The 26,385-nt window shown below is 33.7% G+C and overlaps 3 protein-coding genes across 9 annotated transcripts; 1 reads left to right on the forward strand and 2 right to left on the reverse strand.

The window, feature by feature from the left end:
- LOC123269797 (proto-oncogene tyrosine-protein kinase ROS) lies at positions 1–23,331 on the forward strand. Of its 6 annotated transcripts, none has more exons than XM_044735643.1 (13): positions 1–134; positions 2,771–3,089; positions 7,814–7,870; positions 11,394–11,453; positions 11,605–11,695; positions 13,306–13,538; positions 13,665–13,907; positions 14,324–14,471; positions 14,551–19,422; positions 19,500–20,197; positions 20,454–20,820; positions 21,100–21,150; positions 22,168–23,331. In XM_044735643.1, the coding sequence occupies exons 2-13, from the start codon at positions 2,931–2,933 to the stop codon at positions 23,169–23,171; spliced, it is 7,983 nt and encodes a 2,660-aa protein (XP_044591578.1). In that variant the 5' UTR covers positions 1–134; positions 2,771–2,930; the 3' UTR covers positions 23,172–23,331. The 6 variants fall into 6 exon arrangements, with proteins under 6 accessions (XP_044591578.1, XP_044591580.1, XP_044591579.1 ...); XM_044735645.1 differs by lacking the exon at positions 1–134 and having other exon boundaries at positions 2,324–3,089; positions 22,168–22,826; positions 22,860–23,331; XM_044735644.1 differs by lacking the exon at positions 1–134 and adding an exon at positions 2,324–2,707.
- On the reverse strand, positions 11,556–12,908 carry LOC123269799 (cAMP-dependent protein kinase catalytic subunit 1-like). The gene has a single exon (XM_044735650.1). The coding sequence runs from the start codon at positions 12,890–12,892 to the stop codon at positions 11,726–11,728; it is 1,167 nt and encodes a 388-aa protein (XP_044591585.1). The 5' UTR covers positions 12,893–12,908; the 3' UTR covers positions 11,556–11,725.
- A 541-nt stretch (positions 23,332–23,872) lies between the features above and the next one.
- LOC123269800 (smad nuclear-interacting protein 1) lies at positions 23,873–26,385 on the reverse strand. Of its 2 annotated transcripts, XR_006510464.1 has the most exons (3): positions 25,234–26,385; positions 24,092–24,165; positions 23,873–24,022 (listed from the first exon to the last, which is right to left on the reverse strand). XR_006510464.1 is itself a non-coding variant. In XM_044735651.1 (2 exons), exon 1 carries the CDS (start codon positions 26,119–26,121, stop codon positions 25,234–25,236), a length of 888 nt encoding a protein of 295 aa, XP_044591586.1. In that variant the 5' UTR covers positions 26,122–26,385; the 3' UTR covers positions 24,029–24,165. The 2 variants fall into 2 exon arrangements, 1 of the variants encoding a protein (XP_044591586.1); XM_044735651.1 differs by lacking the exon at positions 23,873–24,022 and having other exon boundaries at positions 24,029–24,165.

Below are 26,385 nucleotides of genomic sequence, written 5' to 3' on the forward strand. Positions count from 1 at the left end.
AGAATTTAAATTGATACTTTTAATTTATGGGAGATTTGTTAACAGTAAAAAGTTATTCCGATAGCAAATGATTAATGCCACTGTTATTTAAATTGGAATTATCTTCAGATTTTTCTTGGCTCTTATTTTTATTTGTAAGAAAATTTTTTGTCAAGTTAAATTATCTTGTAGATTTTTAAATTAATTGGAACTATCTCTAAATTTTCTTATCCGTTTATAACAAGTTTTTTTTTTGGCTGAAGATTATTTACTAAACTTATAAATTTAACGTGATGTAGAAAAAAAATTTGTACTTAAAAAATAAAAAATAATATATTAATAAAGCGTAAAAATGAAAATGAAAGAAAAGCGAATGTGTGTTTAGGTTAATTTTACAAAAAATGACAAAGTGACGGGTGGTTGTGTAAATTGTCGAGTTTACATTCTATTTTAAAATTTTAAATCCCCGGTGCGTGATGTGTGCAATGTATAGTTATTTTAAACAAACGGATACCTGGTTGACGCCCATCCGTTGTGTATCCTATTGAAATCACCTATGAAATTCCCCATTGCTTAATTTTTAAATAATAATATATTTAAAATCAAATAATCTAATATCTGGTTATTTTATATTTGTATGGATTTATTCTGGATAAAATTTTCTAATTTTAAATTATAGACACGAAAAATAGACTTGCGATGAAATATGACTCTGTTATAAATAAAAATACGTATACGTATATAAGCTAGGATGTACAAAAAGAGACAAGAAGCTAACTAGTCTCATACTATTTTGAAACGACGAAACCTTTCGGGTTATCGGAGATAAGTAATCGACATTCACTCGCATACAACACAATGGGATTTGAATTTACAAAATCTTTTTAATATTTTATTTTATCCTTTACATTTAAACATAAAATTCATTTTTCATCTTACAATAATATTATAATTGTTATTCATTTTTATGAAAAATCAATCTAATTTTTATCAATTATTATTCCAGACAATTATAAATTTTTAACTAAAAAATATCACCAATTTTTAATAAAATTAAAGTTTTTTAATCAAAACATTCGCTTAATTGTTAATTTATATAAAAATTTCAAGGATAAAATCATTATAAACAACCTAAAAATCATAATAAGTAATAAAATTAATTTTACGACTGAGAAAATTATTCAACAATTAGCAAAGAATAAATAACCGCGGCAATAATAATAACAGCGACAAGCAAAGACAATAGGCCAACGACCAGAAGGCTATTAAAAGAAATATATATGTAAAAAAAAGTCTAGAAATGGTTAATACTGAGCATATAATAAGCAGCACGTGCGTATAGATGAATGAAAGGTTTACGAGGATAGTAAGAACAGGTCAATCTGCCAATTGACCAGTGCACTGCCGCTGAAGAGTCATGAACGAAGCATCTACTCGTTGATGTTCATCGCATCAACTGGTAATGCAACCAACGTCAACATATAAAACTGGCCCACGGCGATGCAATTTCGTTCCGACAACTTGTACCAATTACGCTCAAGTTTTGGTGCATTATTTTACTGCGATAATTATAAATCATACTACTGCACACTGAAAAAAAATTCTTAATTGGAGTGTAAATTTTCTTAGCTTAAGAAAATATTACACTGATAGAAGGATTTATTCGTATTAAAAAATATTTGTTAATAGTTAACAAATTATTTATTAGAGACTACTTTTTAGTATTAAACAAATATTTATTAGTATTTAAAATGATTTGTTTGTATTTAATAAATCTGATATTCATTTATTAAATATTAATAAATCTTTTTAAATACTAAGAAATATTTGTTAAGGACTAAAAGGCGGTCTCTAATAGATGATTTGTTAAATATTAATAAATATTTTTAACTATAAACAAATCCTTTTATTAGAGTGAGGAAGATTGAAAATTTCTTGAATGAAGTCAAAGTTTCTTGAGCCAAGAAAATTTCTTCACTGATAGAAGGATTTATTTGTATTAAAAATATTTGTTAATAGTTAACAAATCATTTATTAGAGACCATTTTTAGTATCAAACAAATATTTCTTAGTATTTAAAATGAGTTGTTTGTATTTAATAAATCAGATATTCATTGATTAAATATTAATAAAGCTTTTTAAATACTAAGTAATATTTCTTAAGGACTAAAAAGTGGTATCCAATAAATGATTTGTTAAATATTAACAAATATTTTTAACTATAAACAAATCCTTCTATCAGTGTTCTTGCTCCGAAATAACTTTTGTCTTCCTTAAAATTTTCTTGGCGGAAAAAATTTGTTTTTTGTGTGCATAGCTTTTATTTTAATTTTGGCTACTTGAATTAAATAAAATAACCGGGAAGTAATTGCCCCTATCTCTACCCCAAAGGAATCAGACTAACGCCTTAGTTAGCATTTGATTGCCGGGTTGTATTGTGTAGAGCATTGTGTAGTACTATGGGGAGTAAAAAGGGCACATCACGTATTATAACATATAGGTATACGGAATGAATAGGAACAGAATGAAGTGAAAGAGATAAGGGTACGTGGTGGGAGTCAGTCGAGTGTCTTGTGGCCACTCAGAGTCAGTTGCTCTTATGCTCGCCAGCCTTAAACAACCACCTACACTACGCTTTTCAAAACATTTATCATTATTATTATATTATTTATTTAATTACCGATCGGCAATTAAACCTGTCATGGTTTCTCACTTTCCGAGTGTTTAAGTAATTATTTAATAACTTTAATTGTATGAAATGAATATGTTAACAATTTAATAATTGTTACAGATGTGATTAACATGGTAGTTAAAAAAATAAACAAGTGGGTAGATAGGCGGACGATGGAACTTAAAATTAATTACAAATATTAATAATAATAATAGTTGATAAATTGTTTTGAACAATTAATGACGTACCGATTTAAAAATAAATTATATATTACTGTATTATGTTGTTGATTAAACGAATATGCTCGTTAGTGGTGCTGGTATTGGCGGTAAATATTGCGAGAGCTTTATTGCCAGATGATTTTGAGGAGCAACAATTTACGGGTGATAATTTACAACAAGATTGTGCATCGAGATGCCCCGACCTAGATTTCAATCAGGCAAGTACTTTATTTTTTATTATTTAATTTTATTATTGGACAAAATATTTTTACTTGCGACAACAATTTGCTTTAAAAAAAAATATTTTTTATAATTTAAATTCTTTAATCATAAAATCATTTTTTGAGGGTCTATTATTTGAGTTTTTAAAAAAATAATTATTTAATAAAGTATAATTGATTTTAAAAAAATAATAACGACGCATTGATTTAATATTAAATATTTAAAGAGAGTAAAGTTCATTATTTATAACGATATGTTATATTGACAGCCAAGAAATGATGTTGTTTATTAATTATAATCATTGAATAACGTAAAAACGTTTGCTTTTACTTGGAAGTATTATTCAAATAAATATAACAATAAGTTATATTATGACAAAAAAAAAAAAAAAGCGATAAATTAACACTGCAATTTAAATTAATCCCTCACCCTCAACATCTTAAAGTCAGTGACCATTAATTTATAAATTAAATTATTAATTACACTTATCAGCAATCAATTTGCTTGGATCTGTCTAATACAACCGAGAGAAAGCTTAAATATAAATGGTTTAAAAATTCAGATAAGCCGAAAAATAAAAACACAATAGTGAAACTAAAAGTTGAGATGAAGGACGTATCAATTTAAAGACTCTCCAGCCAGACTGTACTGTCCATTAATTAACTTAACTACACGACAGCGCATCATCACTATAACCATAAGCAAACCAACCAGCTACACTACATACTAACAAAATATAAAACCACGCTTATATAAATATATATGCACACTATTTTTCACTCACTGGTCTACTGGTTGTATTATTAAACTCATTATTAATCAAGGCTCTATTTACAATAATATAATATAGTATAAAGGATATTTATTGCAGAAAAGACTGGCCTGTTTTTTAGCCCAGGATAATTTATCTGTTATTGTATTTATTGTAAATAAAATGAAAAAAATAGCTTTATCATTCGCATGTGATCAATTTACGTTTAAAATGGCTGTAATGCCTCTATCTCTGTATGTTTTCTGCGATCCGTCAGATGCAATGTCAGATTGGATAAGTTTACATAACAGCGTTCGGAATATAACTTCACGGATTTTAAATAATACGCGTGTAATAGTAATAAACTAAATAGGAGTAAGAAGTTATGAAAATTCTGTGGAAGGCGATAAAATTAAAAAAAAAAATTATGTTTACTAAAATTGACTTGTGGTTGAGATTTTTGAAGATATTTATAGCAGATCATTAAAACTTGGCCGCTGGTTAGTTTCTCGAAGCGTAAACACGGATTTAAGATGTTAAATAATAAATAAAGGGGTAGATATCCGCGGGTTAATGTCTTTCTCTAGTTGTTTTGAAACGGCGATCTCGGTGGCGCCAGTTAGGTAGACGCAAGACGTAGAGTGAAGGGTTAAAATAATATAAATATAAATAAATAAAAAATCTTAAATGCATTTGAGTTGTTTTACAGCTCGATTGATCGATAATTATGCAATTTATCTAACGTTCAATGCTTATGAGTCGTTACGGATGATTTAGTTTTATATATTTATGTTTACTTATAATTATAAATTATAACAAATAATTTGTTTTTTTTTTTAATTATGTAAATAACAAACATTAATCTGATAAGCTTGTTTGCTTAAGGATCAATTTTTAATTTTTTTAATGAAATTATTTGAATTTTACGATACTAATTATCGGTAAAATAAAGTTGTCGATAAAATTTAATTGTAAAACATAGCTTTCTAATTTTTTAATTAAAAATTAATACTAAAGCCCATAAAATTTTCTAATCTGACCTAAAAAAAAAAAAAAAATATGAATGATAAACAATATAGAGAGTAAACAACCAGGAATATGCAATACCATCGACGTTTGGTCGACAATCGACTTCCTGCCTGTCACATCCTCTGTCCGATGTAACATGAAGGGTCAACCATGACGTACTACATAATATAAGGATTCCGTGCTCAGATATTCCACAAAATCAGAAATACCGTTCATTAAACGACACGAGCTCTATATTACTCCGATAGATCAACATCTAGATCAATCAGAAAGATACAGTCCGGGGGTTCTAAGGGGAGTCAATTAAAAATTAATCTACAAAACCGGAACTGTACATAATTCAAAGCAGCAGCAGCAGCCTGATGGTGGTCAGAAGTTATTTATCATCAATTTTACGGATTGTAAGACGATTTTGGTCATTATACGGGTGTCTGGCGCTGTAATAACATGTACAATGTTCTAAGCGTGTACCCATGAGCTATATATACCGGCTTTTCTATAATAATAATAATAATAATAATAATAATAATAATAATAATAATAATAATAATAATAATAATAATAATAATAATAATAATAATAATAACACAGTAGCGTCCCCTATGTATTATTTGGGTAAATTCGACCAATTTAGGAATCTAGAATCCGTGGGATCGTTTTCTTAATCCAGAGGTCATCATCCCGTGTTTGGTCAATTAGATAAATTAGTTCCCAAAATCATCATCAGCAATCAGCATTTATTTTGTTTTTTACATTTTTTATTTGCCAGGACAAAATTAAGATGACCCTTTTTATGGTCTTGATGAAATAAAAGTCTTACCGCAAGTATGCCAGACAATGAATATATTATGTTACATATAGATCGTGAATTTAAGCCCGACACTCGATATCGTGTGACTTTAGAATATCTGGATAATTTATCAATAATACCGAGAATTGATTTTAAATATAAATAAAAAATGGACTGATTTTTTGTTAATTATTTGCGAGCATGAAGAAAATAACTTTTTTACTAAGGTGAAAAATTCCTAAGGATTCTGATTGAGATATTGGGCTTCGAAGTTGTGGGAGACCGAACCTTGAGAGACGGTTACGGGTAAAATATACGGGCTTTATTTTACATTTAAGTAAAAAGGTGCAACAGTTGGCGGGTGTTTTCAACCGTGACGAAGACGTTGGTAGTTAAAAACTCCTCGGATATACAACAGGTATATATATATACTCGCTTAGCTCATTAACCAGAGGTTCAATTCAACCGTTAGTTCTTTTGTTTTTCTACCGATTATTTACCCACGATTTTTGTTTACATAAATGACGACTACAATTTTTTTTTTTTTAATTAAATAATATATTTTTAAAATAATTTTTAGTGCAAGAATTAAGCGTAAGGCTGTGCTGAGAAAAGCCCGGCAAGTTTAGCAGATATAAAAAAACTAAACAGGAAATCTTTGCTAGAAAGATAAAAAAAAAAAAAAAGCAAAAGCGAAGCCGTAAAAAATAGGTAAATTAAAATGCTGCTTTAGAACTTATAAATTGTTTCATCCGGTTCAATTGGCACCCTTACGTTGTCGCGAAAGGCTGATGCACACTCAGATCATTATTATAAATCAGTGAATGTAAAAATCCGGAAGAGGGGAAGTGTTTTCGGATCTAAAATATACATCATATTATTACAGCTATTATGTTTATCTACATCTATGCGAGTGTTAAGTTTTGTTCTTTATTCTCAGGTGTGTTACGTCGTTAGATTGTAGCCGCTTCCGGGACACAGGTGGATATCCGACTATAAACACTTAATTTTTTTAGTTTATGTACGAAAAGTTAATCCACGAGTCGCTGAACATTGTTTCCGGGGACCCGGGGGTGGGTAACGGACCGTGTTGTGTATTTTTTAGACTCATGGGAATTTTAGTAGACTTTCTACGCATGAGATGTATTAGTGTATTAGTTTGGTTAAATTATACCTCGTTAGCATATTTGTTTATTTTTCTCGAAAAATGGGGCAAATTTGGAATAATTGCATTTAAATGGGAGTTTATTTTTTATTAGTTTAAAAGACTTACCGTGACTTGTGAACTATAAATAAATAAAATTTTGCTTTATTAAATAATGACTTTTGTTAAATTGCACTGTACTTTCTTAAATATTGACGTTTTTAAAGATATAAGCTTATCCCGATGTTACACTCATCAAGAGCTTTCATTTGAGTACCCACATGCACTTTCATATATTTTTCATAAATACATATATATAAATATATTAAAAATTGATGTGGGTACTCAAATAAAAGGTTTCAATGAGTGTAATGTCGGGATGAGCTTATATCTTTAAAAATGTCAATAGTACACAAGATACAAGATCATTTTTTAATTATTGATATTTTTAAAGATATAAGCTCATCTCGATGTTACACTCATCAAGAGCTTTCATTTGAGTACCCACATGCACTTTCATATATTTTTCATAAATACATATATATAAATATATTAAAAATTGATGTGGGTACTCAAATGAAAGGTCTCGATGAGTGTAACATCGGGATGAGCTTATATCTTTAAAAATGTCAATAGTTCAAAAGATACAAGGTCATTTCTTAATTATGTATCTAGAGATAGAGCATTTTCGAATGCAGCCTAAATACTTATCATCATAAATTGACTATTGGTGAGAATGATATGAAACCATGAAAAGGCATAACTTCAGGTCAAGACTTTTCTATAGATACCAAATTTAACCATAAAAACCCATTTTATCATATAAATACACTGACTACAAAATTTTGCTTATTTTCTTAATAATATAGATTACAATTTGCAATATTTTTATAAAATGAAGCTTTTTAGATTTTTTTCTTCTAATTTTAAGAACAAGATAAATATAATAAATATTGACTTAAAAAACAAAGTAAAAATATTAATTAAAAAAAAATTACTGTTTCAGAACCGCACAGATGACATATCAGAAGTTGGATGCGGCGTAAGATGCAAAATAGATCAGGTAATTAAATAAATAAACTAATAAAATTAATCACTATAATTACAACTGAAAGCATCAATGAAAGGACATGTGCCGGTTGGAGTAAAAGAGTATCATTATAATTCCAAATGAAAGTCCACACTGTCAGATTTAAATAAAATATATATGTTTAAAAAAGCGTATTGTCTCGGAAGTCGATTGAAGGAGCATATGATTGGGCTCTGGACATTGGCGTGTACTGGATAACGAGCAAGGGAATAAAAGAATAACCCGGACGGTCCCTCGGTGCTAATGACTGAGTTTCCGGTCTAGTCTGCCCGTGGTTGGTCCATTACATTTCACGGGGTGCTAGTGTTACGTTTAAATGTCATGGGGAGAAAGAGTCGAGCTTGATATTCAGCCCATGAATTTATATATCATCGGTACCGCAAATAAAAACAAACTTTGTTCTCACATGTATAATGTTAATGTTAATGTTTATATTTATGTATGTGAGCACATGTAAGTACATTACCGTCTACAATATACGTATATATCTATTTAATGCACTTGAACAAGTAGTATAGGAATAAAAGAATACTCGGCGGCATGTAGGGCTTCGTGACTTTAAATTGGATCGCGTACAAGTGTCGTTTTTTAACGGATGTCATCAAATTGACGTGCGACCCCGGATTCTGCTACTACGGAAGTACCAGACTAAAAAATAATATCATTTCATATACACAAATTTACTTTATTATGTTTACGTTGCAATCCTCGCTTCAATATAATTATGCATGCACTAATTTATCAACTGTAATGTGTGTTACTTTCATTTTTTATTCATTCCAGCTAAAAATTAAATTAGGTCGCAATTTTAAATTTAATTTACGCGAATTTTTAATGAAAATTAGAAGCTTTGATTTTGAATAAATTGTATAAATTTATTGAAGTGAATAAATAAATAAATAAATAAACATAATGAAATAATGTATATTTACGGCGGGAAGAGAGTTGTGGTGGGTGAGGGTTTCGACAGGGTACTCGTCGAGGATTTAATGAGGAAACAAGAAATTAACGGGCACTGCTCTGTGGTTAAGTTTACTCTGTTTTATTATAATTTTATTTTTAAATTTTAAAACTAAACCGGGCTTATCTCGCGATTTTTTCATTGCCACTGACAGCGGGTGTAGTAAACATGTAGTACTATGTTTTTACACTACGGGGATGTAATATCTGAGCTCGATAATTTGGTAATAACGCAGAACTTATATATATATATATATATATATTATATATATTTGTTTTTATTTATTTTTTGATAATTGTAACGAAAGTTTAGTTTGTTATAAAATATCGGTCTTACGTGATAAAAAAATGGGAGATATTAAATCGAAATAATAAATTAAAAATTTATCTTTTGGAGATTATTTGATTTTTTTTTTAATCGTGAGATATTCTTGTCAAGCAATAAGAGTCACTTTTGTAATATGACCTAATGATAGCCTCCAAGAGCAACGAGCTTCGAAAATAGATAGTGATAATAATTTTAAAAATATAAATAATAATAATAATAACAACAATAATAATAATAATAAAATCCGTATGCATAATGTAGACGTCATAATATTAAAATTATTCCCGTAATCAAATGATGGTAGTGTTACAATTGATCTTTAAATCCGATTATTTACTTAATCTATTGAGTTATACTTACATGGCGCTTGTAATATAAAACATCTATGTTGTCTTTTAAGTCCATTAGCTAACATTTTAATAACTTACAAAAAAAAACATATTGATATCAAATAATTTTTTTAATTTTGATTGACAAGATAAAATTATCTATTTTTATTTTTCTGACATTAATATCATTTAATTTCAAATATCTTACTGTAATTTATTACCCTAAGCTTATCAAATCATTAAAAATTGTCTTTGGTACCATCAGACATTTAAAAAAAAATGATTAAGCAAAAAATTTTTTAGATCTCTTGAGGAAACTAAATCATTTGATTAAAGCAAATAATATTGAACCTAACGGCTGCCTAATTTCAAAACACAGTAACTAACATTTAGAAATTTTTCTTATTAAAAAAAAGTTTGCCTGCCAAATTGATGAAAAATTTAATTTATGAATAGAAAATACTTGAATATAAATATTTTTAAGAAAAAATACTTGAAATTAAGGTCTAAAAGTTATAAAAAATACAGCAATATTAAAAAAAAGTAGGTATAAAAATTTTGTAGTTACTGTGTTTTAAAATTGGGCAGCCGCTAAAAACCTTGAAAATAAATTTTAGATGAATAAAATAAATGTCGCGTTAAATATTTTTATTTCGTTTCCTTCTTTCTGTCAATTCCCTTTAAATATAGATAATCATCAACTTCCTTTTCTTCTCTACGTCGATGCGTTAAATTGCAATTCTTAAATCCATGTCTTGTCAAGAGCAAGACAGTACGTACAATAAGTCAGAAGGAGGAATGGTAATACATACGAGCGATGCATGCATATACGAGGACACGTACCGCAATAAGGAGTATGTCGCGACATGTGTATGATGATGTTCTTGGGCCGTATGATGAACGTAGGCGTTATATACTAATGTAAAGGCACGTGCCATCTCCACGTTAATATATTATGTTAGTTGTGATGTGATGTAGTTGGCTTGGTTGGGTTGCTGGTTGCAGAACGTACTCGACGTATTAATAAAAAAATAAAATAAAATTATACTTTCATTTGCGACTAACTCGAATGAATTATGTCACGATCCGGTCTAGTCATTATTGTTCCTACATACACAATATTGCTTTATATTTAACGTTAACATCCATTTTATTCAAATAATTTACTTTTGATCAACTGAATTTCATTTAACATTTAAAATTTAAAATACGACTCAACAACTCCCACGTCTATAATTTTTCTATAATTCCTCATTGTCTCTCCTCAACCCAGTATTCTCTTCAAGCTAATGAGTCTTCACTCTTAACTACTCCGCTCTATTCTGGCACATAACTCGCGAGTTTCGAGCTTGCGTCATAGAATGTTTAATGCTAAGCATCTAGTTTAATCTTGCTTGTTTTAGTAGCATTTATTCACGCTACAATGACCGAGGATTTATTCAAAAAATTATCAATATTATTTCTACGATTGATAAAATAAAAAAATTCTCGATATTTTTCGTCCACATCAAAGTCAATTTAAATAATATTAATTTAGGATCGAAATAAGCCACTGATGACGTCAGTCCTCGTATAACGGTTAGGGATAAACCATTTTAAAAAGAACCGTGAAGACAAGACTAATTATTATAAAGGGACAGGCTCCTCTTTAGACTAATTCTTATAATTTATTATTCTCAAGTTAGAGCCACTTAATAACTATCTAAAGTGCTTTTTTAATTAACCAATTTTGTAAGCTGTTGTTTGTGACTTGATTTTTTTTTAAATACCGTGTATAATTAATTATTTTAGGGTTTAATTTTTTTAAATGTCTAAATAATATATTCTTAAAAATAAAATTAAAATTTTTGACTCACTCGACATTGATTTTTTCTTCCAGTGTGAAAAAGGATGCGCAGCATGGGAACAGGCCTTAGAAACAAGTTGCCAATCAACATGTGTAAGTACATTTTACTTTAGTATTAAAAAAAAAACTCAATGTTTGTCTATATTTATATTTTCATTTATATTTATCATAAATACAAACTATACATAATACATTACGAATTAATTTGACTAGCATTATCATTAAACCTAAAATAACTTTTCAGAACGGTACACAAGAATTACTACCGCCGAAAGAACTCTACTGTGTACTAGGATGCCACGACGCGTTGAATCGATACTTTCAACAGCTAAAAGGTGAGTTTAACAATTATTAAACCCTTTTATTCAAAAATCTGCAAACTCTTTAGTGAACAAATCCTTGGACTCAATCGTCATCGACGTTTCATCGTAGAAATCAAAGTTACTAGCGTCACCTTCGTTCTTGCAAGCCGGAATATAAGTAGCCTTCAACTTCTTCTTATAAATGTAGTCCCAATTAGTCCCCTGAAACCACTTGTGCTTCTTAATGTCCAAAACTCCATTTTTCAAGTTCCCAAACCTCCTCGTCAAGTCTACCTGGAGCAAATTGCTAACGATGTCCTTCAAATCTTCACCAACATGCCCCGGAAACTTGAATTTTCCATTCACAATCTTCTCGTAAATTTTCATGGGATCCTTTGAGTAAAACGGGGCGTACCCAGCAGTCATTTCATAAATTAACACCCCGAAGCTCCACCAATCAACCGATTTTCCGTAGCCTTTCGACATGATTATCTCTGGCGCGATATATTCAGGAGTTCCGCAGAGAGTCCAAGTCCTGACTTTGATCAGTTTGCAAAATCCAAAGTCTGTTAGCTTCAAATATCCGTCGCAGCTGATCAAAATATTCTCTGGCTTCAAATCTCTGTACACTAAGCCGCAATAATGCAAGTACTCAAGCGCCAGCAGGACTTGAGCTGCGTAAAATTTAGCAACTTTCTCGGTAAACTTCCCTTTGTGCCTCAAATAACTGAAGAGCTCACCGCCGTTAATAAACGGCAATACCATGTACAAATACGAGTTGTCTTTGAAGAAATACTTGAGAGTCACCACAAATGGGTAATTTATTGACTGCAGGACCTTTTTTTCATTGCGAGTGTGCTCTAACTGTTTGGTCTTTATGATCTTGCGCTTGTCCAAAACTTTCATCGCGTAGTACTCCGAGGTTTTTTTGTGTTTTATCAATTTTACGCGACCAAACGCGCCCATTCCAAGAGTCTGCAAAACTTCAAAATCGCTGAGCGAAGCGTTTTGCTTAACTTGAGACAGCTTCCATTTTTTTAGGAAGTCATTTTTTCGAGAATCCAAAGTCAATTGGTAGTCTTTAAGACTTTTGAGTAAATCTTCGCTGCTATTGCTGATGCTTTTGCTCTTTTGGCTCTGGCTAGTTGCTTCTTCTGCACCAGATGATTTTGATTTGCGGGATTTTGACGATTTTGAGCCATTTCCAGCTACGTGAGAGCTTGATCGCATGATTTTAAAGTCTAAATAAGTAAATTAAATTCTAATGACGTAATTATACTCTTTAAATATTGTTTATAGTTTTTGTAAACAAAAACATTGTATATATATATGTCGTTGAGACAAAAGAGACTAACTAGCTGGGAAATTATATATTTTGATAGTCTATTGTCACAAAGGCCAAGTGTCAGGCGGTTAGAATTTGCAGTAAAGCTTACAGAGAGTAGGTGAAGTCATTTATCTAGTTAAACTGCTCAAATTATGTGATTATGCGTTTCCGTAAATGATCGGAGTGCGAGATACGTTGATACCTTTGTAATTTGTTTAATTTGTAAATTGTTTATCACATGAATGCATTAACTAATAGTGTGACATTGAGTCACTTTTATTTATGATTTAAATTTTAAATGTGTTTTGTTTATTAGCGGAAATAGGTGTTCCACCGGCGCCGGCTCTTGTCGCGGATTCGCTGACAGCCACATCTCTGAGGCTCGAGTGGAAAGGGGTTGACATTAAGAGGCGAGCCGCGGGAATTTCTTATTTGGTCCAATGGAGGTACGAAGAGCTCGCGGAAACTTGGCAGTACTGTCGTAATCAGTCTTGGGGAGAAGATGATCAAATTCTGGTGGATAATCTCCAGCCGTATACCAAATACAGGGTAAAAATTGTTGCTTTATATTAAATTAATTATTAATTATCAAAAATTATGAATAAAAAAAGTTAAATTGAAGCAAAATCAAGAATTTAAAGAGCAAAAAATTATTGTAAAAAAAAATCTTTATAGTTTCGGGTGGCCTTGCTGCTGAAGTCGTCCCAACACAATCCCGAGCCGATAGTGTCAGCCCCTTCGGTAGTTATACTGACATTAGCTGCGGGTAGCCCCTCATCAGTACCGGTAATTGTAAGAGCAGCGGCCGTCGATAGTTACAGGGTCTCTGTATCTTGGGAACCAGGACCTTTTCCCAACGGTCCATTATTGTCCTATGTTTTACAGTTGCAAGGAGATGATTTCTTCTTGCTTAACAAGGTACACGCCCTGCCAGAATCAAACGCAATATTTTACTTCTCAATAAAACTTTTATTTTCACGTTTTTAGTTGCACTTTTTAGTTCTCTCTGCTCAATCTTTTATTTACAGTACAAATATTTTTTTTCACTTATTCTACTTGCAATTAGTAGTTAACGCTGGTTCGACAGTCTGCTTTTTTTCACGCTTTGCTAAACTTCACTTGCACGCTTCGCAGCACGATTAATAAATTAAGCTCCAAAAAAATACAACAAAAAATTACGCATTAATCCCTAAAGATTAGCTCGAACCAGACAGTAGTTTTTCTGGCATGGCGTCCTCTTACAATCTAACAACGGGATGCATCTATTTGATCCTTCCACCGAAAAGTCACCTTGTTTTCGATAAATACTGAATTAATTTCTTTAAAATAACTAGGACATACCAGCGTCTGAGAACACAGACCACTATATGTTCCAAAATTTGAAGCCGAATCAAAATTACTCCGTAAGTGTATCAATGAGGAATGCAGTCGGGGATGGACCTCCAGCGGTTACATACATAACGACACCTCCCGAGCCAGCTGGTAAGTATTTCACCTCCTCTTTGCAAAGATTCAAATAATTTAAAGTCATCAAATGTAATAAAAAAAGATTTTTTTGCAGTAAAAGACACACAACAACCAATACTAATCTTAGGCGGTGAGCATGTGGTGATGAAACAAGGCGCAGACATGTTGGATGAGCCAAGCATAATTTACCGAGCAAACGGTCGCATCCGCGGAGTAGCAATTCACGTTTCTTCGGCCCAATTATTCGTGTCCGATTCAATGGGGTATATTTACAGGACTACAATACTGAAAGAAACCGAGCCAATTGTTGTATTGCGACCGGACCAAGCGAACTTCAAGCCTTTAAGCTTGTCAGTAGATTGGCTCAACTCCCATTTGTACATTTTGGGCGAAGTGAATCACGCGACGACGGTCTGGCAAATAGCAAGATGCAATTTGGACGGTAAAGGATTGACTGTAGCAATGGCTGGGTTCATGACCCGACCGACGCACATCGAAGTGGATCCTTACAATGGCTACTTATTTTGGGTCACTCGGGGTGGATTGTTTCGCTTGGATTTGGCAGACATCAGTAATGGGATAAAACACGAAGTTCAGCCTTATCTGATCTTAGAAGACACACATTTGGGCGCTTTTACAGTCGATCATACTAATTTCAGACTACTGGTACCAGATCACACTCAAAATACGGTGATAAGCGTCTCTTTAGACGGCCGAGAAGTTTTGAACCTAAGAGCCAACACTCAGCAGCCGAAGTTCACGAATGTAGTGTCCTTGGCGATGGCCAATGGTCTGTTCTACTGGACAAATGGCGTGGAAGTATTGACGGAAGGGTATCACTCCGGGCAGAATCGGTATTTTCATAACGCGTATCCTGATAGGTCAGACGGTTCCTTTGTAAGCGTGAATGTCTTTATGGACGCAAGCCAACCAGTTCCGGTGCCAGTGAACCCTCCAACAGGGGTTCAAGCAGTTCTAGGAGCAGAAAGAGCTAAAGTATCCTGGCAAGCTCCCCATCTACTTGGGGGTCAAGGAAAAGGCGCTTGGCAAAACTGGTCCTATGAACTGGAGATCAAAGACGAGTCTACTGGCCACACTGTTCAGCAACGGAACATTACTGGCTCCTCGCATACTGTTTACAATTTGCGTGAAAAGTCAGAGTATACTATTAAAGCAGCGGCTTATACACACGCAGGCCGCGGACCTTGGTCGAGCGAGTTTCGCGGAAAAACTTTGCGAGAAAACTCACATGCTTCTATTCTCTGGTCTGCGAATGAAGGATTACTGAAGAGTGATGTTACTGGGGAAAATGTCAATACTTTGATCTACAAAGATATGCTGAAGGACAACGACAATGACTACCATATTATTGATGCGAGTTGGTATGAAGATACTCTGTACTTTGTAGGGAATAACTCCGCGTTGTATCGCTACAATATTACGAGTCACCAGAAAACAAAGTTGAACATCAATTCCGTTGGAACTGTAGCCGTTGATTGGTTTGCAAAAAAGCTGTACTGGGCGAATCCGAAGCAGCAGATCATAACTCGCGCGAATTTGAACGGAACTCAGCAGGAACCGATGTCGATACTCGCGATAGTCAAGGAACTGATCATTGATTCTCAAGAGGCGTATTTATACTGGTCTACTGGTCACGCTGTTGAAGTAGCGCGTCTTAATGGCCTAGACCGACGTTACTATCATTCAGATGAAATTTTCAATGGAAAACAGGTTATGGGTTTAACGATAGACACTGAAAACCGGTATGTCTATTGGATAGTTCGAAGCTACGAAAGTGGATCGATTGTGTATCGAGCGCCTACTTCGGAAAGAGTACCAATGAGTCAAAGATTGATACCGGAAAAAGTTTCGTCATTGCAGTACCCAAATATCCAAGGACCCCTTTGTTATTTTTCCGAGCACCTGTTATGGCTACAAGACGATCGAAATGCAGTTATTGGCGACTTGACTGGCCAAAACACTGCAATGATCAATGGGATTAGTTTGATTGGCCTGCATATGGTAGCAATAATGGATCCTGCTCTGCATCAATACCCTCCGGGCTTGACAGCTGACAATATCACGGTGATACCTCGCGCAGTTTCGCTAAACAGCATTAGAGTGATAGGTACTTGGGGTAATTTCAATGTTTCCTGGGATCCAGTGACTAATATCAACCATGGAACTGTTTTCTATGAAGTTAAGTTCGCGAATTACATAAACGCTAACGCTAATCCCGAAATAACGACGGATACTACGATGTTGTATAACAATTCCGAGCAAATCTTGCCGTATTCGTTGTTAGAGGTTACTATCAAGGCTTTTACTTACTGGGGAGCTGCGATGCACACCCGAAAAGTTCTGAGATCGCCTCAGAGCGAACCCACACAGCCTACAAACGTTCGTGGGTTTGTTGAGTTCAACAGAGCACCAATCAATACTGATGCGAATGAACATCATCATGATAATGTTGATATTACAATAACATTCCGTTGGGATCCACCGGAATATCCAAACGGAATCATAAAAGGTTACAATTTACACTGCTGGTTTTTGAACAATAGCAAAAATGTCGACGTGTTCAATGGCCTGGAAGTACAGCACGATAAATGGGAGTACGTTGTGAATAACCTCAGGGCAAATACAACATACTACTTTGAAGTACAAGCTTTCACGGAAGTCGGAGCAGGCTCGTTTGCTGACATGATTAATATTTCGACAGAGAACGAAGATCCGGTGCCTCAATTGATCGTTGCATCGGTTGACGCTCTTAAATTGGTGGATCTTGATTTGAAGAGTGAAGTTATTTTGACGAGACACGTCGCCATTGAAATGCGTTACGTCACGCTCGATGATAAGCTTTATTGGATCAACGAAATGCAGGAAATAGTGATGGCCAATTTTAACGGTACCAATACGACGAAAATATTGTCGCTCAACAACACTGCTACTTCAATGTGCGTCGACTGGATATCAAGAAACCTGTATTGGTCTGAATATCAACGCAAGTCTGGGGTCAGCAGTATCTTGAAACTGGACTTGACCGCTTGGGAGTCCTCTGGAACGTTGATTTACGAAAAAATAGTAACAAACAGCAGAAATATCATCAATTTGGAAGTATCACCTTTGACTGGTGACTTGTTCTGGATTGAATTAACTGCAGGAAAGCATGGAAGTATTGTGCAATCAGACCTGTACGGTTCTCACATCAGGCCTTTCTTCAACCACGATGACACTGATTGCTCGTGTCCATACCGACCGTTGATAAAGCCTTCAATGACCATAGACAGCACGGATCCTCACAACCCGGTGATGTACTGGACGTCGATGGAGGAGCATTTGAACATTGCGGGTATCAATGGCTGTGTTTGCAGCAACGTGATAAGCTCAGGATTCAATCGTGGACTACCTCCAATTTCTTTAACAGCGGACAAGATCAATGTTTATTGGCTGGACGCTGCTGGGAGTGGAATTCACTACGTTAACAAAAATTACCCCTACGAGCAGGACATCAAGCGAATTTACTTCGACAATATCAGAACCATCAAAGCAATTGGAAAATCACTGCAGTCCTATCCAAATTCCGACTGCTTGATTCCGTACCAAATGTCTTACACCGTCGAAGAATTGGTTAAGAAGTCTAACAGCATCACGGTAAAGTTACCAAACCCAGAAACCCATCTAGGCTGCGAGAAATACAATCTACCGGGAACTCTGTTCACAATTCAGGTTTCAAGATGCCACGATTCAACAACCTGCGATACAAACGACATCTTGGAGTTCAAGACCTACAAAAAAGAGTTTGAGATTGTAAACTTACAGCCGTTTACAATGTACCAGTTTAAATTGGCGCTGAGTAATTACTACAGCGATATTATCAAAGTAAAACGCGAGTTTGGGAATCCTATTGTCTTGAGAACTGCTGCTGGCGCTCCCTCAGCGCCTCAGAACGTCACGGTGAAGTCTTGTACGCCAACTTTAGCCGCAGTTTACTGGCTAGCTCCGCGGATTTTGAACGCAGCCGCAGTAAGATACGAAATTCATTGGCGAACTCTTAGATTGGTTAACGGAGAGCGTCCAAAAGGGGAAAAGTTGATTAAAAATCTCGGCAAAGCTGCTGATGGGAGGTTCATGGAGCTTTTGAAGCCGCTGCTTCCTGGGCAGGATTATTTGGTCTACATCCGAGCTTACCCGGCGGATTCTAACGATACTTATGGGGAAAGCGAGGGTCATATTGTCAGCATGTATCCAGAACCTAATAATCTGACTAATATCGCGAGTAGCGTCAACACCCTGAATGTAACTTGGGTACCGATGGTCAATGTAACCGTTAATCACACCCTAGAGTTCACTACCGTCGGCTTGGAGAAATGGCAAGTTGCTGATAGTTTTGTCGTCGGTAAAGACAACAAAACTGAATACCGCATCCGCGGATTAATGCCAAGAACGCTCTACAAATTCAGGTTGATTCTCCGGTATCCAAACTACCATGACGATTTCTTGTGGCCTTCAGATGCGAGATTCACCTTCCAAACCTCTGGAGATGTCCCTAGTCCTCCTGGAAGACCTAGCGTCACTAAACTCAGGAATTCCGTGTATCAGTTGAACTGGGAACCGGCTCGGGCTCACGGCTCTCAGGTCAAGATGTACCGATTGGAGGGTAAAATCATCGAAAACGATCTCGAAGGCTTAAAAGCTACTCAAGATAATGAAGGATGGAAGCTTTATTACACCGGTACGGACAATTACTGGATAATCGTTGGGGAAATGAATCAAAAGTACAAGTTTCGTGTTCAAGCTACTAATGCTTACGGGTCTGGCGGGTGGAGCGAGACAAGCGGAATTATCGACCTTACTGATACTATCGGGACTACTTTGGCGAGCCAACAGCATTTAGGATTAATTTTGGGATTGAGTGTGCCTTTTGTTATTATTGTATTAATTTGTTTCTGCTACTTCCTTTGCTGTAAGTATTTTATTAAAAATTTTTTGTGGTTTAAAGATTGTAAAAAATGATTTATAATTTATAATTTTTGGTTTTAGTGTACAATAGACGGCGCAAAGAAGTCAAAAAGTCAATTTTACCGCCGGTGATGTCAGATGTCGAATTGGCGACACTCAGGGAAATACCGAGGGGTAATTTTGTCCAGGCAAACGCGCTTTATGTATCATCTTTGCAGAATGACAACGAAGAACTGATGCTTATGAAAATAAGCAAGCATCAGGTGGAAAAAGACAAGTTTCTTGGAAGAGGCGCTTTTGGAGAAGTCTTCCAAGGAAACGCTAAAGATTTGGACGGTCCGGGAGTTATAACGCCCGTAGCAATAAAAACTTTGCGCAAAGGCGCTACAGCCCATGAAAAGACTGAATTTTTACAAGAAGCTCAACTGATGAGTCAATTTAAACACAAAAACGTTCTAAGATTGCTGGGAGTTTGTCTTGAACAGGATTCGCCGTGGCTGATCCTGGAATTGATGGAGGCGGGAGATTTATTGAGTTATTTAAGATCTAGTCGTCCGTTACCTCCGACAGATCATCGCGCGTTGAGATTACAGGACTTGCTGGCAATGTGTGAAGATGTTGCTCGTGGTTGTCATTATTTAGAGAGCTTGCACTTTGTTCATCGAGACTTGGCTTGTCGAAATTGTCTTGTTTCCGCGAAAAATCGCGAAAATCGGGTGGTTAAAATTGGAGACTTTGGTCTTGCAAGGGATATTTATAAAAATGATTACTACCGTAAGGTAAATTTTAATTTACTTCTTCAAGCGTATTCTACACAAAAAAAATTAACTTGAATCAAGTGAAGAATTTTATGTTCTTGTTTAAAATAAATTTTACTTGATTCAAAAATTTTTCGTCTTGATCCAAGACAATAAAACTCTTCAAAATTATTTTCTCAGTTCAAGAATTTTTCTCTTGATTCAAGTTAATTTTTTTTCTGCGTATTCAGCATTTTTCTGAATAAATTTTCAATTTTTTTATTATTCTTCTAATCAGGAAGGCGAAGGACTGCTCCCAGTCCGTTGGATGCCGCCAGAAGCTCTATTAGACGGCGTTTTCTCGACGCGAAGCGACGTCTGGGCTTTCGGAGTCCTGATGTGGGAAATAACCTCCCTCGGACAACAGCCATACCCCGCCAGGACGAACGGTGAAGTATTGCAGTACGTGACCCAAGCCGGGGGAAGACTGCCAAAACCAATAAATTGCCCCCCAGCGCTCTATCAATTAATGTCTCGCTGTTGGAGTCATCTGGACAGCAGACCATGCTTCAAAACTTGCCTCGAGGAAATAACGCTCTTGAAAAACAACACCGATGACGCGACGTTAATCCCCGTGCATGCGGGTCACTATTTAGCGCGGCGAGGTTGGTTATTTTTTTTACTTGACTTTATTTAATTAATCTTTAATTAAATTAATGCATGCCTTTATTATTTTAATTCTGGTTACAACCGCGGAGTACTTTTTAATACATTTATGTTTCAAAGTTCATTTTTTAATCATGCAATCATTTATATTATTATGATTTTATTTTATCGATGTACTTATCTATGTGTACTTTTTAAATCATTTTAATTAACAAACTATATTATTTAATTGTGCTTTGATTCAAATTGGCCATTGCATGGCTCGTGCTTGCTTGCAGGCGTCTCTAACATGGCTTACTTTGCTGACGAGAATCAAATTCATTATTCAGGTAGGTTTTTTTTTATTAATATTTATTATTTTTTTTTTTTTTTGGGTTCTAATAAATCATTGGTTTTATTAATAATAATTATAAATACATTTCTAATTATTTTTCAATTAAAAAAAAAATTTTTTCAATAAATAATGACTTTTGTTAAATTGCACTGTACTTTCTTAAATATTGACGTTTTTAAAGATATAAGCTCATCCCGATGTTACACTCATCAAGAGCTTTCATTTGAGTACCCACAAGCATTTTTGATATATTTTTCATATATACATATATATAATATACATAAATATATGAAATATATGAAAAATTGATGTGGGTACTCAAATGAAAGGTCTCGATGAGTGTAACATCGGGATGAGCTTATATCTTAAAAAATGTCAATAGTTCACAAGATACAAGGTAATTTCTTAAATATTGACATTTTTAAAGATATAAGCTCATCCCGATGTTACACTCATCAAGAGCTTTCATTTGAGTACCCACAAGCATTTTTGATATATTTTTCATATATACATATATATAATATACATAAATATATGAAATATATGAAAAATTGATGTGGGTACTCAAATGAAAGGTCTCGATGAGTGTAACATCGGGATGAGCTTATATCTTAAAAAATGTCAATAGTTCACAAGATACAAGGTAATTTCTTAAATATTGACATTTTTAAAGATATAAACTCATCCCGATGTTACACTCATCAAGAGCTTTCATTTGAGTACCCACAAGCATTTTTGATATATTTTTCATATATACATATATATAATATACATAAATATATGAAATATATAAAAAATTGATGTGGGTACTCAAATGAAAGGTCTCGATGATTGTAACATCGGGATGAGCTTATATCTTTAAAAATGTCAATAGTTCATAAGATACAAGGTAATTTCTAAATTATGTATCTAGAATAATAATAAAATAAATAAACTAATGTTATTTTTATTTCATTGGGCAAAATTCATTTGTAATTAATAAACTAAACCACAAAAAAAATTTCATCTTCAGGCAATTCATGGAAATCAAGTAGTTCAGAAGGAAGCCGTGATATGCAGCCGTTCCTGCAAGACACGAGCAGCACAACAGTAACAACAATCCGTCTTTCGGACGTAGAGTTACCTAAATACCTCGAATTGCTGGCGGAGAGTTCCGGCGTGATAATAAAGCCCCAGACCGACGAGTACGAGGTCCCGCGGTCGATACAAATCGTACCAAGTCTCGCTGATAAGAAAATCGGACAACCGGACTTGGCTACAAAGCCCAGCGAGCTTCCTCGGCGCGAGATAACCCCGGAGGACCGCGAGCACTTGGATAATATACTGTCACAAATTGGGACACTGAACGCCACCGAGAGGAGCAAAACGCTGGACAACTTGAGATTGAAAAATAACGCAAAAGTTATAAATGCATTTAAAAATGGTCTTAGAGCCTCTTTGAACGAGCGATCTTCAAGACAATTGTCTAGTAATATTAATAATAAAAATAATGATGGAAGCTCAAAGATTAGTTTAGATGATAGAAATTGTAGCTCACTCGGTTCATCTATAAGTTCACTGCGCGGATCATTGCCATCAACCCGGCCGAGCTCTTCGGTCCTTGGCTCTCAACACAATCTTCCATTGAAAAATATCAATCATAGTAATAATTATAATTACAGTAATAACAACAATAATAATATTAATAATAATAATAATAATAATAATAATAATAATAATAACTCATTAGATAGCAATCATAGTTCGACATCGTCTTCCACGTCAATAACAACGACGTCGATCGCCCCGAAGGATAATAATAATATTATAATTAATGAAACTAATATTATTGGCAATGGCACTTTAAGGGTGCACAAAAATCACGCGAATTTAGAAGGTAGTAGAGCAAATATACCTCTTGTTATGAACAATGTCTTGTTAAATTTATTGCGACAACCGCCTCAAGTTATTGACGAAAGTACTAATAATATTGTTACGTATACAAATGTAAATACTGATTCAACTAGGGTTAGTTAAGCTTTTTATTTAATAATTAATATATCAGGGATCTGATACCAGTGCCTTTTTATAAATTATTTATATTTAATAATTATGACAAATTTTATATAAATTTATTATATATTGATGCACAGATTAAAATCACTTCCAAGCGTGCCAGTTTATTTTTTTTTTTTAATAAAACTGGAGGCTATTAATTATTTCATATCACTAGATATTTATTTTATTAAATTAAATAATAGTTATCAGCAATTACATTTTCATTAAAGTATTTATTTAATTGTATAAATTTGTTAAGTTTTATATGTAAAAATGAATAAGTTGTATAGTTTTACGATTGTAATTTTAAAAATTCATGACTATAAATTAATTAATAAGTTTAAGCTATTGATTGATTTTATAATATTTTTTTATATCAAGTATTTTATATCATTTAAATTTTATTATTATTAATAATACAATAGTCTTCCTTTTGCAACAATTGTGACAATTACATATCGTTCATAAATCATTTACTAATTGTAATTAATAATTATATTAATAATAATAATGTAAATAGTATTCAATAATTATGTCGACCAAAGAAATAAAATTTTTCACTAATCAATTTTAAATATATTGAAAAAAACAATTATAATTATCAAAGACGTAATAAAGTGATTAAATAAAACAAACAACTCTTTTTACAATTATTATCACTAATTGTAATTATCATTAATTATTTAAGCCATTAAATAAATCTTAAATTTACAATTATTACTTACTAGTATCAATGCAAAAAATTACTACCTAAAAAAAATATAACTTAAACACTCTTAATTGTAGAAATTTGATTTACAATTATCTGATCCCACTAATTAATTTTAACTCTGAAAATTACGAAGTAATATTAATAATTATTAACAACAATAATTGGTAATATTAAATTAGATCGTTACCAGGTACTTTAACATTCGATTTACGTAATCTAAATAAAATCGAAAGCGTATAACGATCACTTGTCCATCAAAATCTGAAAAAAAAAAAATTTATCAATTATTAACTTATAAAAAATAAAATTATCAATTATTCTTCTTTCAATTAATTATTAATTACAAGCTAACAATATATGACTGCCGTGACATGTGAACTATAAGTAAATAAAATTTTGCTTCATTGAACAATGATTTTTGTTAAATTGCACTGTACTTTTTTAACTAATGACGTTTTTAAAGGTATAATAAGCTCATCCCGATGTTACATTTATCAAGAGCTTTCATTTGAGTACCCACATGCATTTTTGATATATTTTTCATATATACATATATATATATATAATATTCATAAATATATGAAATATATGTAAAATTGATGTAGGCACTCAAATGAAAGGTCTTGACGAGAGTAACATCGGGATGAGCTTATATTTTTAAAAATATCAATACTTCACAAGTTATTTGATAAATTGCAATGTACTTTCTTAACTATTTACTATTTACGTTTTTAAATATATAAGCGCATCCTGATGTTACACTCATCAAGAGCTTTCATTTGAGTACCGACATGCATTTTTGACATATTTTTCATATATACATATATATAATATATATAAATATATGAAAAATTGATGTGGGTACTCAAATGAAAGGTCTCGATGAGTGTAATGTCGAAGTGAGCTTATATCTTTAAAAATGTCAATAATTAAGAACTGACATTGCTATCTTGTTAACTATTGACATTTTTAAAGATATAAGCTCACCTCGACATTACACTCATCGAGACCTTTTATTTGAACACCCACATGGCATTTTTTATATATTTTATATATATGGTATTTGTGAAATATATAAATATATAAAATATATGAAAAATTGATGTGGGTACTTAAATGAAAGGGCTCGATGAATGTAACATCAGAATGAGCTTATATCTTTAAAAATGTCAATAGTTCTCAAGATACAAAGTAATTTCTTAATTATGTATCTAGAGATAAAGAATTTTCGAATGCAGTCGAAATACTTATAATAAATTGACTATCGATGAGAATCATAAATTTTTTCTTATCCTCTTAATAATATAGACAATAAAAATCAAATAATACCTAAGTGTCATTAGGAAGATCGACATCATCATCGTCCTCGTCATCCTTGCTGTGCTCGTGCAACAAAACATACTCCCTGGAGCTGAATCCAAACTTGATGACGTCCCTCTCGAGAAGCTCATGAAACCTCTTGGCCTCGAGCTTGACATTATTGACAGTGGTGCCATTAGCAGACTCGAGGTCGATCAGGTAAGGCCTGACCCGCTTGCCAAACTTGCCATCCTCTCTTTCATAGGAAACTAGACGATATTGGAGCGCAGCGTGCTGCTTGGAGCAGGACGGATGGTCTAACGGAATGTCCGCGACTTTTCTGTCCCTTCCAAGCAGGTAAGCTGACTGCCGATGGACAGGGATGAAAGGTAGCGCCTTTTCGCCTTTGAAAGGGTATAACCTCCAGCGCCGTTTAGGCTTCTTGGCGTCATCAGGCTCAGCGTATTTGATGACGACGCCGTTGATGGTGTTTGCGTCCTCAGTCAGCTTCCCGGACAATTCAAAGTTTGGCTTTTCCTTCTCGACTGGCTTGGGCTTCTCCTCGTCTTTAGGTCGAGATCGGCCCCAGTCTGGAGAAGACTCTCTCTTGACTCTCGGATTACCAGCATCTTCCTCGTGGTTGGAGAATCTGTCGTGGTTTCGTTCACGCCTATCATTCCTCCGGTTTTCGAACCTGGAGCCTCTCCTCTCGTCGCGTTGTCGAGAACGACTACGCTCTCTAGGTTGCTGACGTTTTCTAGGAGGTGATCTGTCGTCGTTGCTCCTGTTATTGTCATGTCTATCATTCTTTTCGTGATACCTGTCCTTATTGCTGCGCTCGCGACGATTATTTTGCTCGTAGTCGTTCCGTGAATCTTTTCTGCGAGACCTATCGCGGTGCTGACTGTGTCCTGACATTTTTATTAATAAGTTTGGTTATTTTTTTAATTATTATCACTACTTACTGTGCACTATACACTTTTATTATTTTTTTTGGAGCTATTTATTTATCACTGTATGTATTACTCACTGGTGAGGTTAACTCACTAAATTTATTTACACTTTATATATTTTTAGGTGCGTTTTGTTATGCCGATTGATGATTTAGAAAGAAACCATGTACCATGTGATCGCTCTCGGGTATAGATAGTTTATGACAATTTTGTTCGCAGTATATAACAG

This window comes from Cotesia glomerata, linkage group LG7, assembly GCF_020080835.1.
Source record: "Cotesia glomerata isolate CgM1 linkage group LG7, MPM_Cglom_v2.3, whole genome shotgun sequence".
NCBI lineage: Eukaryota > Metazoa > Arthropoda > Insecta > Hymenoptera > Braconidae > Cotesia > Cotesia glomerata.